Here is a 16,273-nt window from a genome sequence, read left to right as displayed (position 1 = left end):
CCATGTAAAGGAGGTAGGAGGTGGGGGACTCCACAGCAGAAGCTGCTCCAACCCCTTCTCTCAATATATCTCAATTGTTTGTTTATTTATTTATTTGTTTGTTTATTTATTTATTTATTTATTGAGACAGAGTGTCACTCCATCGCCCAGGCTGGAGTGCAATGGCGGGATCTTGGCTCATTGACACCTCCACCTCCCAGGTTCAAGTGATTCTCCTGCCTCAGCCTCCTGAGTAGCTGGGATTACAGGCGCCTGCGATCACACCCAGCTAATTTTTTGTATTTTCAGTAGAGACAGGGGTTCACCATGTTGGCCAGGCTGGTCTCGAACTCCTGATCTCAAGCGATCCGTCCGCTTCAACCTCCCAAAGTGCTAGAATTACAGGCGTGAGCCATGGCGCCCGGCCTAATATATCTCAATTATTTAAAGCAGGCAAGAAGTGTGATGGTGGCAGTGTGCCTATGGGGACATCTGCCCAGAAAATTTGGTTTTTAAATTTCCTTTAACACCGATACCAATTTACCATTGTTTTATACATTTTAATTTATATACCAACAATCACAAAAATATTTACCTATATATTATGGATTTTATAACTACGGTCTGAACATTAGAGTGCTAGGGGTGATACAACAAACTACCACAGACTGGGCAACTTAAACCAACAGAAATATATTGTCTCACAATTCTGGAGGCTAGAAGTCCAAAATTAAAATGTCAGTAGGGTTGGTTCCTTCTAAGGGCAGTGAGCAAGAATCTGTTCCAGACCTCTCTCCTTGGCTTGAAGATGGCTGTCTTACTGTTCACATGGTGTTCTTACTGTCTGTGTATCTGCCTTCAAATCTCCTCTTCTTTTTTTTTTTTTTTTTTTTTTTTGAGACAGTCTCACTCTGTTGCCCAATCTGGAGTGCAGTGGCGTGATCTCAGCTCGCTGCAACCTCCGCCTCCCATGTTCAAGCCATTCTCCTGCCTCAGCCTCCCACGGAGCTGGGATTACAGGCATCCACCACCACTTCCAGCTAATTTTTTGTATTTTTAGTAGACATGGGGTTTCACAATGGTGGCCAGGCTGGTCTCGAATTCCTGACTTCAAGTGATCTGCCTGCCTCAGCGTCCCAAAGTGCTAGGATTGCAGGTGTGAGCCACCACGCCCTGCCTCCTTTTCTTTTAAGGACACCAGTCATACTGGATTTAGGCTCGCCGTAATGACCCATTTTAACTTGATTACCACTGTGAAGACCATCTCCAAATAAAGTTGCATTCTGAGATACTGAGAGTTGGGATTTCAACATATGAATTTGCAGAGGTAGGGGGACACCCACCATGTCAGTCTGTACCACATTTTAGAAATGCAGCCCAAAGTTATTTATCTTTTCTTTAGAGAATTGTAATTTATAGGACCTTCTGTCGGCAACGTGTTCTCAGTGGGTTCCAGCTTGTGTGGGTGTTGTGTGTGGTGTGTCAGCATGAATGTATTTGATAAAGTTTTGATGTGAAGAAGGGGAGGCCTTAGACCTGCAGTTTTCCTGAATTCACTTTTTTCTGTCTACAATGTAGGTGTCAGAATCCCCAGAAGACCTCGGGTGTGCATTGAGACCCCAGAGCGCAGGGACAGTGTATGAAGCCGCCACGGTGGAAGTGGATGTATCTGCTTCCATCACATTGCAAGTGCTGGTCGACACCCCAGGGAACATTTCCTGTCTCTGGGTCTTTAAGCACAGCTCCCTGAATTGTCAGCCACATTTTGATGTACAAAATAGGTAAGTGGAGGAATACCTTCTTGATATAAAATGTGGTTCATTTGGAATTTTGTTTCAAGTTTCTGTTCATGATTATTGTAAATCTTTTTTTTTTTTTTTTTTTTTTTGAGTCGGGGTCTCTCTCTGTCACCCAGGCTGGAGTACAGTGGCACAATCTTGGCTCACTGTAGCCTCGACCTTCCAAGCTCAAGTAATCCCCCCATCCCAGTCCTCCCAAGTAGCTGGGACTACAGGTGCGTGCCACCACACCCAGCTAATTTTTAAAATTTTCTTCTAGACACCATGGTGTTTCACCATGTTGCCAAGGCTGGTCTTGAGCTCCTGGGCTTAAGCAATCCACCCACCTCAGCGTTCAAAAGTACCAGGATTACACGTGTGAGCCGCTGTGCCTGGCCTCAGCCTGTTTTTTGTAACTCTTATCTTCAGTGAAATAACGAGCTAAAAATATAGTTAGGGCATCGATACATGACATTATATATCTGTCAAATTTCCTAGGATGTATAACACAAAAAATGAACCCTAATGCAAACTATGAACTTTATTTTATTTGAGTTTTGAGACGGAATCTCGCTGTCTCACCCAGGCTGGAGTGCAGTGGCCTGATCTTGGCTCACTGAAACTTCCGTTTTTCCCAGGTTCAAGTAATTCTCCTGTCTTAACCTCCTGAATAGCGGGGATCACAGGCGCATGCCACTACACCCAGCTAATTTTTGTATTTTTAGTAGAGATGGGGTTTCACCATGTTGGCCGGGCTGGCCTCAAACTCCGGACTTTACATGATCCTCCCACCTCAACCTCCCAAAGTACTGGGATTACAGGCATGAGCCACCATGCCCGGCCCAAACTATGAACTTTAAAATTGGTTCATCAATTGTAACAAACATATCACACCTATGCAAGATGTTAATAACAAGGGAAACTGTGTGTGGAGAGAAGTGCATATATGGCATCTTTCTGTGTCTTCTGCTTAATTTTCCTGTAAGTCTAAAACTGCTCTAAAAAGTAAAGTTGATTGGGTGCAGTGGCTCACGCCTGTAATCCCAGCACTTTGGGAGGCTGAGGTGGATCACCTGAGGTCAGGAGTTCGAGACCAGCCTGGACAACATGGTGAAACCCTATCTCTACTAAAAATAAAAAAATTAGCCAGGCGTAGTGGTGTGCACCTGTAATCACAGCTACTTGGGAGGCTGAGGCAGGAGAATCGCTTGAAGCCCAGAGGGGTAGGTTCGGTGAGCTGATATCGCGCCACTGCACACCAACCTGAGAGACAAGAGTGAGACTCTGTCTCAAAAAAAAAAAAAAAAAAGAAAAAGAGAAAGGTTAAGTCTATTAAGTTAAACCTATACACACACACACACATATATAAGTATATAGAAAGCAGTGAGTGACTGGCAAAATGTAAAACAAATAGTGAAAAGAATATCTGGGATTTTCCTTTCTTTCTTTTTTTTTTTTTTTCTGAGACAGTGTCTTGCTCTGTCACCCAGGTTGGAGTGTAGTGGTGTGATCTTGGCTCACTGCAAGCTCCGCCTCCTGGGTTCATGCCATTCTCCTGCCTCAGCCTCCCAAGTAGCTGGGACTACAGGTGCCTGCCACCACGCCTGACTAATTTTTTGTATTTTTAGTAGAGATGGGATTTCTCTGTGTCAGCCAGGATGGTCTCGATCTCCTGACCTTGTGATCCACCCGCCTTGGCCTCCCAAAGTGCTGGGATTACAGGCGTGAGCCACTGCGCCTGGCCTCCTTTTTTTTTTTTTTTTTTTTTTTTAAATATTTTTACCTTATTTACGAAGAAGAACTTTTTTTTTTTGAGACGGAGTTCTGCTCTGTCTCCCAGGCTGGAGTGCAGTGGCATGATCTCAGCTCTCTGCAACCTCTGCCTCCCAGGTTCAAGCAATTCTCGTGCCTCAGCCTCCTGAGTAGCTGGGATTACAGGCACCCACTACCATTCCTGGCTAATGTTTTTTTTTTTTTTTTTTTTTTTTTTTGTATTTTTAGTAGAGGCAGGGTTTCATCATGTTGGCCAGTCTGGTCTCAGACTCCTGACCTCAGGTGATCTGATCCACCCGCCTCAGCCTCCCAAAGTGCCGGGATTACAGGCATAAGCCACCTCACCGGGTCTATTTGGGATTTTTAAAATGTCTTGTGTTAAAGATAAAATTTAGAAAGTCTTCATTTCATTCTTGTTAGTGTAGCAAGAAATTTCTTTCTTTTTTTTTTTTTTTCTTGAGACGGAATCTTGCTCTGTTGCCAGGCCTGGAGTGCAGTGGCATGATCTTGGCTCACTGCAATGTCCTCCTCCTGGGTTCAAGCAGTTCTCCTGCCTCAGCCTCCCGAGTAGCTGGGATTACAGGCACTCGCCACCATGCCCAGCTAATTTTTGTATTTTTAATAGAGGCGGGGTTTCACCATGTTGGACAGGATGGTCTCCATCTCTTGACCTCTTGATCTGCCCACCTTGGCCTCCCAAAGTGCTGGGATTACAGGCATGAACCACTGCACCTGGCCAAGACATTCCTTAAAAAAAAATTTTTTTTTAAAGGAAATTTATTTTTGGGAAATGCTTGGGAAAAGAACATTTGATTTTATCTATTTTGTTTCACAATATGATAAGCAGAATTGCAATGTTATGTGCTATCTACAGATTATTTAGTAAGACATTGATCTGTCTGTGAGGAACATTGGTCTCATCCAGAAAAATGTCTTAGCCAAGATGTGTGGGTCATGTCCTAACCCTGTATAGCTCTGTGCTGCTTGCTGCCCCCTGCTGTCCTTGTCCTCTTGCTGAAATGAGATAGGGCAAAGGACATAGGTCAATTAAATGCCCTCTTAACGCAGCCTTTCTTTCAAATTCTTGCGGCTGTCCCGTTGTGCCGCAGGTGTAGAGAAGGCACGCGTTTTCCAGGAACTATGTAGTGAACAGTACCCAAATGGCCTGCAAGGGGTATCGGGCCCCTTGATAGGGTCTTGGAGAACGTCTCTGTGATCAACTTGTACCAGTTATTTGTATTTTTTTTTAAGGTCAAATACATTCTTAAGTGATTTGCCGGACAGTGAGTATAGTTCTGAAGTTGAGTTCTAAATCTTGGAACACATTCATTTCCTTTCCTCTTTTGAGATTGTATTACTCACTTCTTGTTTTTTGGCTACAAATGTGCTGGGATTACAGGCATGAGCCACTGTGCCAGTCACATTTTTTTCTTTTTATTGGGAAGGCATCTCAATATGTTGCCCAGGTTAGTCTTGAACTCGTGGCCTCAAGCAGTCCTCCTGCCTTGCCTCCCAAACTGCTGCGACTGCAGACGTGGTGGCTCACGCCAGGCTAAGGGTTCAGAGAAAAAAAGCATATCATCAAAATAGATCTGCAGAAGCAAATCAAGTATGCATCCTACTAATCGACTGTGTTTATGAATGCAGGCCCATGTACTCTTGAACCTGCTTGCTGCTTTAAAGCAGGACTTCTCAAATATAGCCTGTATTTGGATTGCCTGGAGATCTTGTTTAAAATGCAGATTCTGATGAGTGGGACCTGAGATTCTGCATCTTTGTCAATTCCCAGCTGATGCTAACACTGTTGGAGAAAGACTACGCTTTGCACAGTTAAGGGTCTAAAGGTCAGAAAGTGTGAACTTGTTTTATTATTTTATTTTATTTAATTTTTTGAGACGGAGTTTCACTCTTGTTGCCCAGGCTGGAGTGCAATGGCGTGATCTTGGCTCACTGCAACCTCCACCTCCTGGGTTCAAGCAATTCTCCTGCCTCAGCCTCCCGAGTACCTGGGTTTACAGGCATGTGCCACCCCGCCCAGCTAATTTTGTATTTTTAGTAGACAGGGTTTCTCCATGTTGGTCACGCTGGTCTCGAACTCCCGACCTCAGGTGATCCACCTGCCTACGCCTCCCAAAGTGCTGGGATTACAGGCATGAGCCACCGTGCCTGGCCAGAAATTGTGAATTTAAATACAGCATCACTCAACAAAGTGCTAGGAGGACTGTCAGCTTTAGAGAGGATAGCACCAAATACACATCCTAGTTATCTCTTGGAAGAGAATGCCCCTAACCCAATTTATGTTTACTAATTATCTGAAAAGTTAAAAATACTGACACCGTGATATCTTTCTCTTTACATCTAAGTGATATTCAGTGTAATTATTACTTCATAGGAACATGCCTTTTGTCAGATTTTGCTTGGGTTCTTTCATTTAGACAGAAAGGCACAAACTAGGGGAACTTTTTTTTTTTTTTAACCTCAGTGTTCTGTGAATGGGAAACTGAGACTGAGGCTGGTGACCAGGTGACTGGGCATATGTGATCACAGAGGGTGCTTTGTCATGGAAGGAAATGGTATGCCACTGCTAAAGGGACTGTATCACCAACACTGTGTGTGGGTTTTTATTTATTTATTTATTCGTTTTTTTGAGACAGAGTTTCGCTCTCGTTGCCCAAGCTGGAGTGCAATAGTGCGATCTCAGCTCACTGCAACCTCCGCATCCCAGGTTCAAGCGATTCTCCTGCCTCAGCCTCCTGAGTAGCTGGGATGACAGGTGGGCGCCACCATGCCCGGCTAATTTTTTGTATTTTTAGTAGAAACAGGGTTTCACCATGTTAGCCAGGCTGGTCTTCAACTCCTGACCTTAGGTGATCCACCCATCTCAGCCTTCCAAGGTGCTGGGGTTACAGGCGTGAGCCACTGTACCAGGTCGTTTTTAAAAATATTTTTTAAATAGAGATAGGGTCTCACTATATTGCCCAGGCTGGTCTTGAACTCCTGGGCTCAAGTGATCTGCCAGCCTCGGCCTCCCAAAGTTCTGGGATTACATGTGTGAGCCACTACACCTGGCTTACTGTGCTTTTGTTGTTGTTGTTGTTGTTTCAGTTTTTTTTTTTTAGACGGAATTTCACTCTTGTTGTCCAGGCTAGAGTGCAGTTGTGCGACCTGAGCTCCTGCAGCCTCCACCTCCTGGATTCAAGCAATTCTCTGGCCTCAGCCTCCTGAGTAGCTGGGATTACAGGCGCCTGCTATCATTCTCGGCTAATTTTTGTATTTTTAGTAGAGACGGGGTTTCACCAGTGTTGGCCAGGCTGGTCTCAAACTCCTGACCTCAGGTGATCTGCCTGCCTTGGCCTCCCAAAGTTCTGGGATTACAGGTGTGAGCCACCGCACCCAGCCTCCTGTGTGTTTTTAGATGGGAGTTTTCGCTCCTAGAAGCTCAGGGAAGATGAGATGATGGCACCAGAATAGAGCTCTCCCATCCTCAAGGGGAGGACTGGTTAAAAGTCAGAGTCCAATGAGCAATGCCCAGGCTGAGTGCTGGGCACATGACAGAAGCTGTATTCTCCACAGAGCAGCTTCCGTGCCGGGCGGGGAATGCTGGAGTACCAAACTGCCTTTTTAGTCACTATGAAATTTTGTTTTTAGTTTCACACATTTTCCAAAATAACTAGTTCTCTTTCTTGTTTTGCAGAGGAGTTGTTTCCATGGTCATTTTGAAAATGACAGAAACCCAAGCTGGAGAATACCTACTTTTTATTCAGAGTGAAGCTACCAATTACACAATATTGTTTACAGTGAGTATAAGAAGTAAGTCCAGCCTGCTACTAGCATTCCAGTCTGGAATACCACAGTATTTCAAAGGAGTGATTTAGAACCCGTTAGCTTGACCAGCTCCTCTAGACATATTCATGTTTCCCTCGATACATCGTTGGATTGATTAGATTCCCGTCAACCCTCCGTAGAACCTATAGAGAACTGAGAATCACTGATGAATCACTGATGTGTGCCATGGACTCTCAGAATGTGACTGCTGCTAAAAACACCTGGGACATCCTCTGTTCAGTAGCAGATGGCTGACAGGGAAGAAATGGGAAACATTTTGACCTTGGAATCAGAAGACCTCGGTTCTGATTCTGGTTCTGATACTACCACCTATGGCAGGTCACAATTTCTCTGAGCCCCAATTCCCTTGTTGGTGAAATGAGGATAAAAATATATACCTCACAGGATTGGAAGGTCTCAGCATGATCCAATAGAACTTTCTAAGATGATGAAAATGATCTTTGTCTGCTCTTTCCAATACAGTAGCCACTGGCCACATGGGGCTGTTGAACACTTGAAATGTGGCTAAGGTGACTGAGGAACTAAAGTTTCCATTTTATTTAGTTTTAATTCATTAAAATTGAAATTTAAATAGCCCCATGCAGCTAGGGGCTACTGTGTTGGACAGCGCAGGCCCACGCGCATGCCAGACCATATGCAAGCTGTAAGGAACAGTCCAAATAGTCTTACCAAGGGAGGCAGCTGTGCGGCTGGCAGAGGCACCACCTGCATGTGCTTTCTGGCTTCTCCTTGTTTCATCCCCATCATGCAAAGACTCAGTGCTATGCGCACTGACTTGCTGCTTCACCTTCCATGACCAAGAAGGAGTAAAGGTGGCTGCATTCATTCAGGTCCTCGTGCCTTTAGGGGCCAGTGCAGTGCTCCAAAAACCCTGGGTTAATATCACTTAAAATTAGGTTCCCTCCCACACATTGACACAACTTGCCAGGCTGCCCTCTTCCTTGTCAGTGACTCAAGTGCACAAAGCGTGTGTGTCCGGCCCACAGAGGTGCCCTGGGTCAGGAATAAGCACAACTGCCCTTTGCTGAGGATCTTCTGCCTGTAACATCTCAGATGCTCGCAGCGATCCTGCATGCATGTAGATGAGAAGACAAACCCTCTGAGAGGCGTGGTGGTGGGCACAGCTGGAGGCTTTCTGCACCACACTGCCCTGGGTCTTGTGTGAAAGAAAGTGCGTGGGTCTTGCTGTCAAAGCTACTAACAGAAGAGAGCACTCGAGATTCCCAGAAGTGTCATCTTACTGGGGTTGGGGGTGGGGTAAGGTTCTAAAGTCAGCCTGTAAGGTATACGTTAGCTAAAGTCAAAATTACTCAAAATTTGTTCTGGAAAGTCCTTTAATTACTCTGAAAATGATAGGATCAGAGCCCTACCAGCTCCAAAGCCAAGAATTACCTTTCGTTGCTCTTTGGTGTTGGTCTTGTTCCCTGCCCCCTTTCTAGTCCCTCACCGCCTCTGTGGGACAGTCAATACATGCCCCAGGTTGGATGAAGCGAGGACATTTCTTGCTCTCCCTCTCTTCCTCTTTCTCTTTTTCTCTCCTTTTTAAATTTTCTTGCCAACTATAAATAGTTGTATAAGGTAAGTGGGCATCTGCTGTGTCTCTGTTATACTCAGGGTATATTCCTTTCACTTAAGATTTACAGTGTAAAAATGTAACAACAATTATTCAAGCAAATTATAACTTATTTTTAGCATTCTGCAAGGTGGTGGGGTCCAAAAAATAGGTGGGAGAGACGTGGCAACAGTCAGTGTGAAAAAGAGGAAAGGGTTTAGTCAACCACAAGCTCAGTATTAACCACCAGCAGGGCATGGTTGCCAAAAAAAGTAAATTTGAACCTTGGCAGTGTTCATGAAAATATAACATCTAAATTAAGGAAATTAATGGAAGATTATTCATTTCAGTTCTACTTTTTTTTTTTTAGATGAATACTGACAAAATGGAGCAACCAGGATAGTGGAAAATTTGGAATTCTTTAAATTAGGAGCAGTTGAAGGAATTGGGAATGTGTAGTGTATAGAAGGAAATATTTTGAAGACACGATAAGGTTGATTGCAGTGTAATACAGAGGAAATTCTTTTAGGATTTGGGTCAGGAAACCTGAGCGAACGAGTTAAAGTACCTTTTATGGTAATTATCTCCCTTGATCTCAGTTTCTGATTTTAAATATTTGAAGGATTTTCATATGGAATCAAAGCTAGACTTTTAAAAAGTTGCTCTAGAGGGTAGGATAAGAACCAGTTGTTAGAAATTACAGGGAGAGATCGAGACCATCCTGGCTAACGCGGTGAAACCCCGTCTCTACTAAAAATACAAAAAATTAGCTGGGCGTGGTGGTGGGCGCCTGTAGTCCCAGCTACTGGGTAGGCTGAGGCAGGAGAATCGCTTGAACCCGGGAGGCGGAGCTTGCAGTGAGGTGAGATCCGGCCACTACACTCTAGCCTGGGCAACAGAGCGAGTCTCCATCTCAAAAAAAAAAAAAAAAAAAAAGAACTTACAGGGAGAAAAAGTAAAAATCACCACAAGATGGGAAAAGTTACTTGCAGTTCACAATCATCAAAGGATTAATAGTCATAATATGTAAAGTCAATAAGATAAACAATCTATGTAAGTCAATAAGTCAATAAAAAAAACAAAGCAAAATGAAAACCTGTAGAGAAATGAACAAAGGACATGAGTAGGCATTTCATTTTTGGGACATGAAACCTAAATGGTCAAGAAACATGTGAAAAGATAAACTTAGGCACGTTAAAGTTGTAAAGAGTATATTTGAGCAGAAAGCAATTCATGAATCGGGCAGTGCCAGATGGTAAGCAGGTGGGCTCCTGTCAGGGCATTCAAGGGTAAGACTTCTTTCTAGAAGGTGTTCCTGGAGGCAAGACAAAGAAAAGATTTGATTGGTTAAGGAAGGGCAGCCCCTCGTTTGGTCAGTCTGCAGTTCCTCATTGATTAAGCTAAGTGGCATTTTGCTGCTCATAAATGAATTGGGTTTGCTTTTTGCTTGTTGTTGTTGTTTTTGTAGAGACAGGGTTTCGGCATGTTACCTAGGCTGGTCTCCAACTCCTGGGCTTAAGCGATCCTCCCGCCTCACCCTCCCTAAGTGCCCAGCCTTTATTCTTTCCCTTTTTTTTTTTTTTTAAAGTTGGGTTTTGATTTGTTTACATAGGAACTCAAGCTATTAGAGCTGTCTCAGCCTAATGGCCTTCCAAGTAATTATTTTAACACATGTTAAATTAATAATGGATAAATTAAATGAAGACCACAATGAAATACCATTTTATACCTGCTAGATTGTTGAAAATTAAGAAGTCTTGGTACATATACAAAGCAATAGGTGCTCTCATCTCCTGGTGTGTAACATAAATTAGTATAACCCCTTTGGAAAACAAATGGTCATTATGTGTAAGGCTGAATGTGCTCATACCATGTAGACCAGCAGTTCCCCTCTTAGGTATGTTATTAAGGAAACTGTTATACACATGCCTCAGTACAAATGTGTGGAATGTTCAGAGCACATGGTTGATCATACAAAAAACTATGGCCGGGTGTGGTGGCTCATACCTCTATTCCAAGCACTTTGGGAGGCTGAGGCAGGAAGATCACTTGAGCCTGGGAGGTTGAGGCTGTAGTGAGCTGAGATTGCACCACTGCACTCCAGCCTGGGTGACAGAGACCCTGTCTCACACACACACACAGAAGGAAACAACCCAAATGTCTACTGCAAGAAAATGAAAAAACAATGATATATATACCAATAGAATATGATGTAGCAGTAAAAAAAAATGAATAAAGTATAGCTACATGTAAAACCATGGATGAATGTTAAAAACATAAGGTTGGATGAAAAAATGAAGTTGTGGAAGCTGCATATTGATTGATAACACTATTTTGAAGCTCAAGAATGAAATAAATCAATATATCATTTAGCACCACATATTTATGTGGTATAACTACTTTGAAGAGTCCCCGAATAATAAACAAAATTCAGGATAAAGGCCATGTACAGTTGAGAGATGGGGAGAAGCACAAAAGTAGATCAAAAGGTATTTATTAATATTCTAGTTATTAGGTGGATAGTGGCTCCGTGGGTATTTGTTGTTATTATGCTTTGAAATTTACACTCCCTATATTCTTTCATATATATATATATATTTCATATATATATATCAAAGAATACATAATATTTTCAAGCAAAATTTATTGTAAGGAGAGAGGCTGGAATTCAGTATAGGGAAACTTTCCTTAAAAAAAAAAGCTTGTCAGAAATTAGAATGACCTGCCCTGGAAGGTCATGAACTCCAGTCCTTAGAAGAGTCAAAGTAGAAGTAGAAAGTTTATGTTAGACATAGCTGGGAGTGAAGGATAGTGTGTGTGTGTGTGTGTGTGTGTGTGTGTGTGTGTGTGTGTGTGTGTGTGTGTGTGTGTGTGTGTGTGTGTGTGTGTGTGTGATGGTCCATGGGAGTGGAAGGCTCAACTAAACCTCTAAGTTCTGTTGCAATTCCAACTCCACCCTACCATGTTTCTTCTGGCTTTCTGAATCTTAGTGTATTTCTGACTAGTTGCAGATCAAATTATAGGAAGAAAGTTGAGGTCTAAACTCTGCGTTAAACAAGGGTTTAAGCCATATGTTATTGCTAATTTCCTTTTTCCTGTGCCTATCAATATTTGTATTTTCACATGGCTTCACTCGACTACTTTAGTTAGCTGTGGATTTATGAAATACCCAGAGAAATTGGCCAAGAGGGTAAATGTTAAAGTTGACACTGCAGCCAGAGCTAAATTTAATATAGTGGTTGGTTTTCTTTTGATGCCTTTAGTATTAAAAAAAGAAAAAATCTGTGTATGTAATGGTTGGCGGGGCTGCAGAAGACACTGCTATGGTATAAAATACGAACTTTTCTTAATGACATAGAATCCTTTTTTGAGGGGCTGCTAAGATAATTATTTTTAAAATAGTAAAATGTTAATAACTTATGATGCTTTAGATACCCTGCTTTTCACATTAAGAAGACCTTACTTTAGAAAAATGGAAAACCAGGACGCCCTGGTCTGCATATCTGAGAGCGTTCCAGAGCCGATCGTGGAATGGGTGCTTTGCGATTCACAGGGGGAAAGGTATGACACATCCGTGGTAGCCGCTATTCTCATAATTTCCTTTTGGCTATTTTCTAATGTAGCTGACATCAAGCTGTATGTAAAATTTAATTTATGCTCATTGAAACAGGAAACTCTGGCTTCTTAAAGTTAAAAAATGACCAGTATAGGGCCGGGTGAAGTGGCTCACGCCTGTAATCCCAGCATTTCGGGAGGCCAAGGTGGGCAGATCACTTGAGGTCAGGAATTTGAGACCAGCCTGGCCAACATGGAGAAATCCCATCTCCACTAAAAATACAAAAAATTAACCAGGTGTGGTGGCGGACGCCTATAATACCAGCTACTCTGGAGGCTAAGGCAGGAGAATCTCTTGAACCTGGGAGGCAGAGGTTGCAGTGAGCCAAGATCACGCCATTGCACTCCAGCCTGGGCAACCAGAGCAAAACTCCGTCTCAAAAAAAAAAAAAAAAATTAAATAAATAAAATAAAATAAATAAATAATACAGAATGGCCAGTGTACAGGGAGGACAAGGATTTTTTTGGTAAGGGGCTTTTTGGAGCCCCTGAAATCAACTGCAGGACCCTTCCTGGGCATCATAGTACACAAGTAAAAGTCCCTCTACGTTCCAGGATTGTTGGCTCCCTGGGCATCTGGTTGGGGCAAAAAGAAAGATACTGATTTTAAAGTACAATTCTCTTATAAGTACGAAATTCTAGGCTGGGCACAGTGGCTCACGCCTGTAATCCCAGCACTTTGGGAGGCTGAGGCCGGAGGATCACGAGGTCAGGAGATGGAGACCATCCTGGCTAACACGGTGAAACCCCATCTCTACTAAAAATACCAAAAAAATTAGCCGGGCGTGGTGGTGGGCACCTGTAGTCCCAGCTACTCAGGAGGCTGAGGCAGGAGAATGGTGTGAACCCGGGAGGCAGAGCTTGCAGTGAGCTGAGATCGCACCACTGCACTCCAGCCTGGGTGACAGAACGAGACTCCGTCTCAAAAAAAAAAAAAAAAAAAAAAAGAAAGAAAAAGGAAATTCTAGGTCGGGCACGGTGGCTTAGCCTGTAATCCCAGCACTTTGGGAGGCCAAGGCAGGCAGATCACCTGAGGTTGGGAGTTCGAGACCAGCCTGACCAACATGGTGAAACTCCGTCTTTACTAAAAATACAAAAATTAGCCAGGCGTGGTGGCGGGCATCTGTAATCCCAGCTACTCAAGAGGCTGAGGAAGGAGAATCGCTTGAACCTGGGAGGCGGAGGTTGCAGTGACCCGAGATCATGCCATTGCACTCCAGCCTGGGTGACAGAGCGAGACTCCATCTCAAAAAAAAAAAAAAGAGAGAAATTCCTTGTGACTAAATGTTCAATTTGTGATTGTCCTGTTTGTTCTGGAAAAGCAGTCTAATACGATTGTTTAAAGATATAGAATCTAGAGCCAGATAGCCTGGGTTTGAACCCTAGTTTGTTTAGCAGCTGTGTGGCCTTGGACAAGTTACTTAACCTCTCTGTGCCTCATCAGAAGACTGGGAATGACAACAAGTACTTATAAGATTGCTATGATGAGTAAATGAATTGATATGTGTAAAGCACATAGAACAGTGCCTAGCCATTAGTAAGTATGGTATAAATGTTTACGTAGTTTTTCATATATGCCAAAGCTAAGTTCTCACAAAGTAAAAATTCATGCAGTTTGAACTAATTAAAATTTACTAAACAACTTTTTTTTTTTTTTCTTTTTAAATGGGACCAAATAGAAGGAGAAAAAGTACCAAATACTTTGTTCCAAAGTGGTACAAAAGTTCGCTTTCTGCTGAGGCAGGGAGAGGAGTTTTGTTCTGTTGCATACTTGGGAGTCTTGGCTGATTTCCCTTGCAGGTGACACCTTGGCCCTCCTCTGTTCCTGTGGGAACTCGGGTGACCTTTGAAACTTTAGCTTCCCCATCCCTTACTGCGTCCCCTTCAGTGCTGTGAAGAAAAGGATGCTTACCTTGCTAAACTTCATGAAAGCCCAATCATGCTTTTTCTCTTCTCTCTTTCTTCTCTTTTTTTCCTTGTCTTCTTTCTCATTTTTTTCCTTTCTTTCCCTGTCTTTAAACAACAGCAACAAAGAGATCACCAAACATGAACAATTTTAAACTGTTTTATTATGTAATTCTCCTTAGTGTTATTCTAATCCATTGAGATAATGAGTAACTAGCTAGCTCCCTTATGAGCTCTTAGCTGAAACCATAGATTTGGGCTTGTTTACCTTTTGACCTTTTGCTTACCGTTTGACCCTTAAAAATGGCTCTAGAACTTTGTTCTCCTCTTGAGCATTCATTTGTAATTTTAAAACTTGTTTAACCAAATGGTACTTATTTTCTAATTGCAGTTGTAAAGAAGAAAGTCCAGCAGTTGTTAAAAAGGAGGAGAAAGTGCTTCATGAATTATTTGGGACGGACATAAGGTGCTGTGCCAGAAATGAACTGGGCAGGGAATGCACCAGGCTGTTCACAATAGGTAACTCTATAATATCACGTACTTTCATTTTCAGTGACTATTTCTTAGCAACGATCAGGGACTAACAGTAACTGCATAGGTGATCATTCAACTTCAGAAATCCTGTCGTTCCTTTAGGCCCCAGTAAATGCAATATTATGGATTCTGTAAATGCTGATTTATTCATAAAAGAGAAGAGTCAGTCTCTAAAAGCTTCTTTGATTAATGTGGTTAGTAATATTTGAGATGATGCTAAAGTCTTTGTTCAGAATGTTCAGGATATCCTTTGTGATAAGGCAATAATCACTTTCTTTTTTCTCACTTGGGATGTTTTCATCTCCTAGATCTAAATCAAACTCCTCAGACCACATTGCCACAATTATTTCTTAAAGTGGGGGAACCCTTATGGATAAGGTGCAAAGCTGTTCATGTGAACCATGGATTTGGGCTCACCTGGGAATTAGAAAACAAAGCACTCGAGGAGGTAAAAGGACAAGTTTGTATTCTGAAAATGCAGGAACAATTAACTAACAGTCCGGATTGAAAACATTAAATGCAAACTCTGTTTTATTAAAACCTAGGGCAGCTACTTTGAGATGAGTACCTATTCAACAAACAGAACTATGATACGGATTCTGTTTGCTTTTGTATCATCAGTGGCAAGAAACGACACGGGATACTACACTTGTTCCTCTTCAAAGCATCCCAGTCAATCCGCTTTGGTTACCATCGTAGGTAATGCAGGCTGCTCACACAATCTTTATTCCTATTTTTAGTTGCTTTAGAGTGGAATGTGAGGTATGCGGTACAAATTCGGATTTCAATATAATGCTACTCTCAAACACTAAGAAAGAAACCGAGTTAGAATAGCTTTGCAAAGATAATCTGCTCACCGTCTTCCTTTTCCCGTGAAACCAGGCCCGCTTGAATGCCACTGTGTTTGCACATAACACTTTGTAATATGACCATCTGTTTGTGTGCTTTTATCCCCCGGTAGACTGTAAGTTTCCTAAGGACAAGGACAATTCATTCTATCCTTGTAGTTCCAGAACATGACACAGAGCCTGACACAAAATAGAATATAAATACTGGTTCTAAGAACCAACTAGCCTCACTGTTAGGGCAGTGAGCACTGAGAGACAGTACAAGCCCTTAGATGCCCTGAAATTTTGGTGGGGTATGTAGGATCCGAAATGGAACACAATTCAATAATCTCAGATTAGGGTACAGCGTTCAGCCATAATGAAAATGCTAAGAAACACAGCGATGCTCTTAGCAGATTAATAAGGAAGTGTTCCATAAGGCAACCTCGTGAATATTGCTAGCC

At 42.6% G+C, this 16,273-nt stretch overlaps 1 protein-coding gene across 2 annotated transcripts in view; it reads left to right on the top strand.

Moving 5' to 3' along the window:
• FLT3 (fms related receptor tyrosine kinase 3) overlaps positions 1-16,273 on the top strand; it is a 96,850-nt gene that overhangs the window by 43,001 nt on the left and 37,576 nt on the right. For both annotated transcript variants that reach the window (XM_050766837.1, XM_050766836.1), the window contains 6 exons: positions 1,558-1,760; positions 7,225-7,340; positions 12,360-12,489; positions 14,840-14,967; positions 15,291-15,430; positions 15,528-15,681. In XM_050766837.1, the coding sequence (XP_050622794.1) occupies positions 1,558-1,760; positions 7,225-7,340; positions 12,360-12,489; positions 14,840-14,967; positions 15,291-15,430; positions 15,528-15,681 (871 nt within the window). The remainder of the gene's footprint in view (positions 1-1,557; positions 1,761-7,224; positions 7,341-12,359; positions 12,490-14,839; positions 14,968-15,290; positions 15,431-15,527; positions 15,682-16,273) is intronic.

The sequence above is a fragment of the Macaca thibetana genome, chromosome 17 (assembly GCF_024542745.1).
Source record: "Macaca thibetana thibetana isolate TM-01 chromosome 17, ASM2454274v1, whole genome shotgun sequence".
NCBI lineage: Eukaryota > Metazoa > Chordata > Mammalia > Primates > Cercopithecidae > Macaca > Macaca thibetana.
The sequence above is the reverse complement of the archived record's forward strand: the minus strand, read 5'-3'. Positions and strand labels throughout refer to the sequence as shown.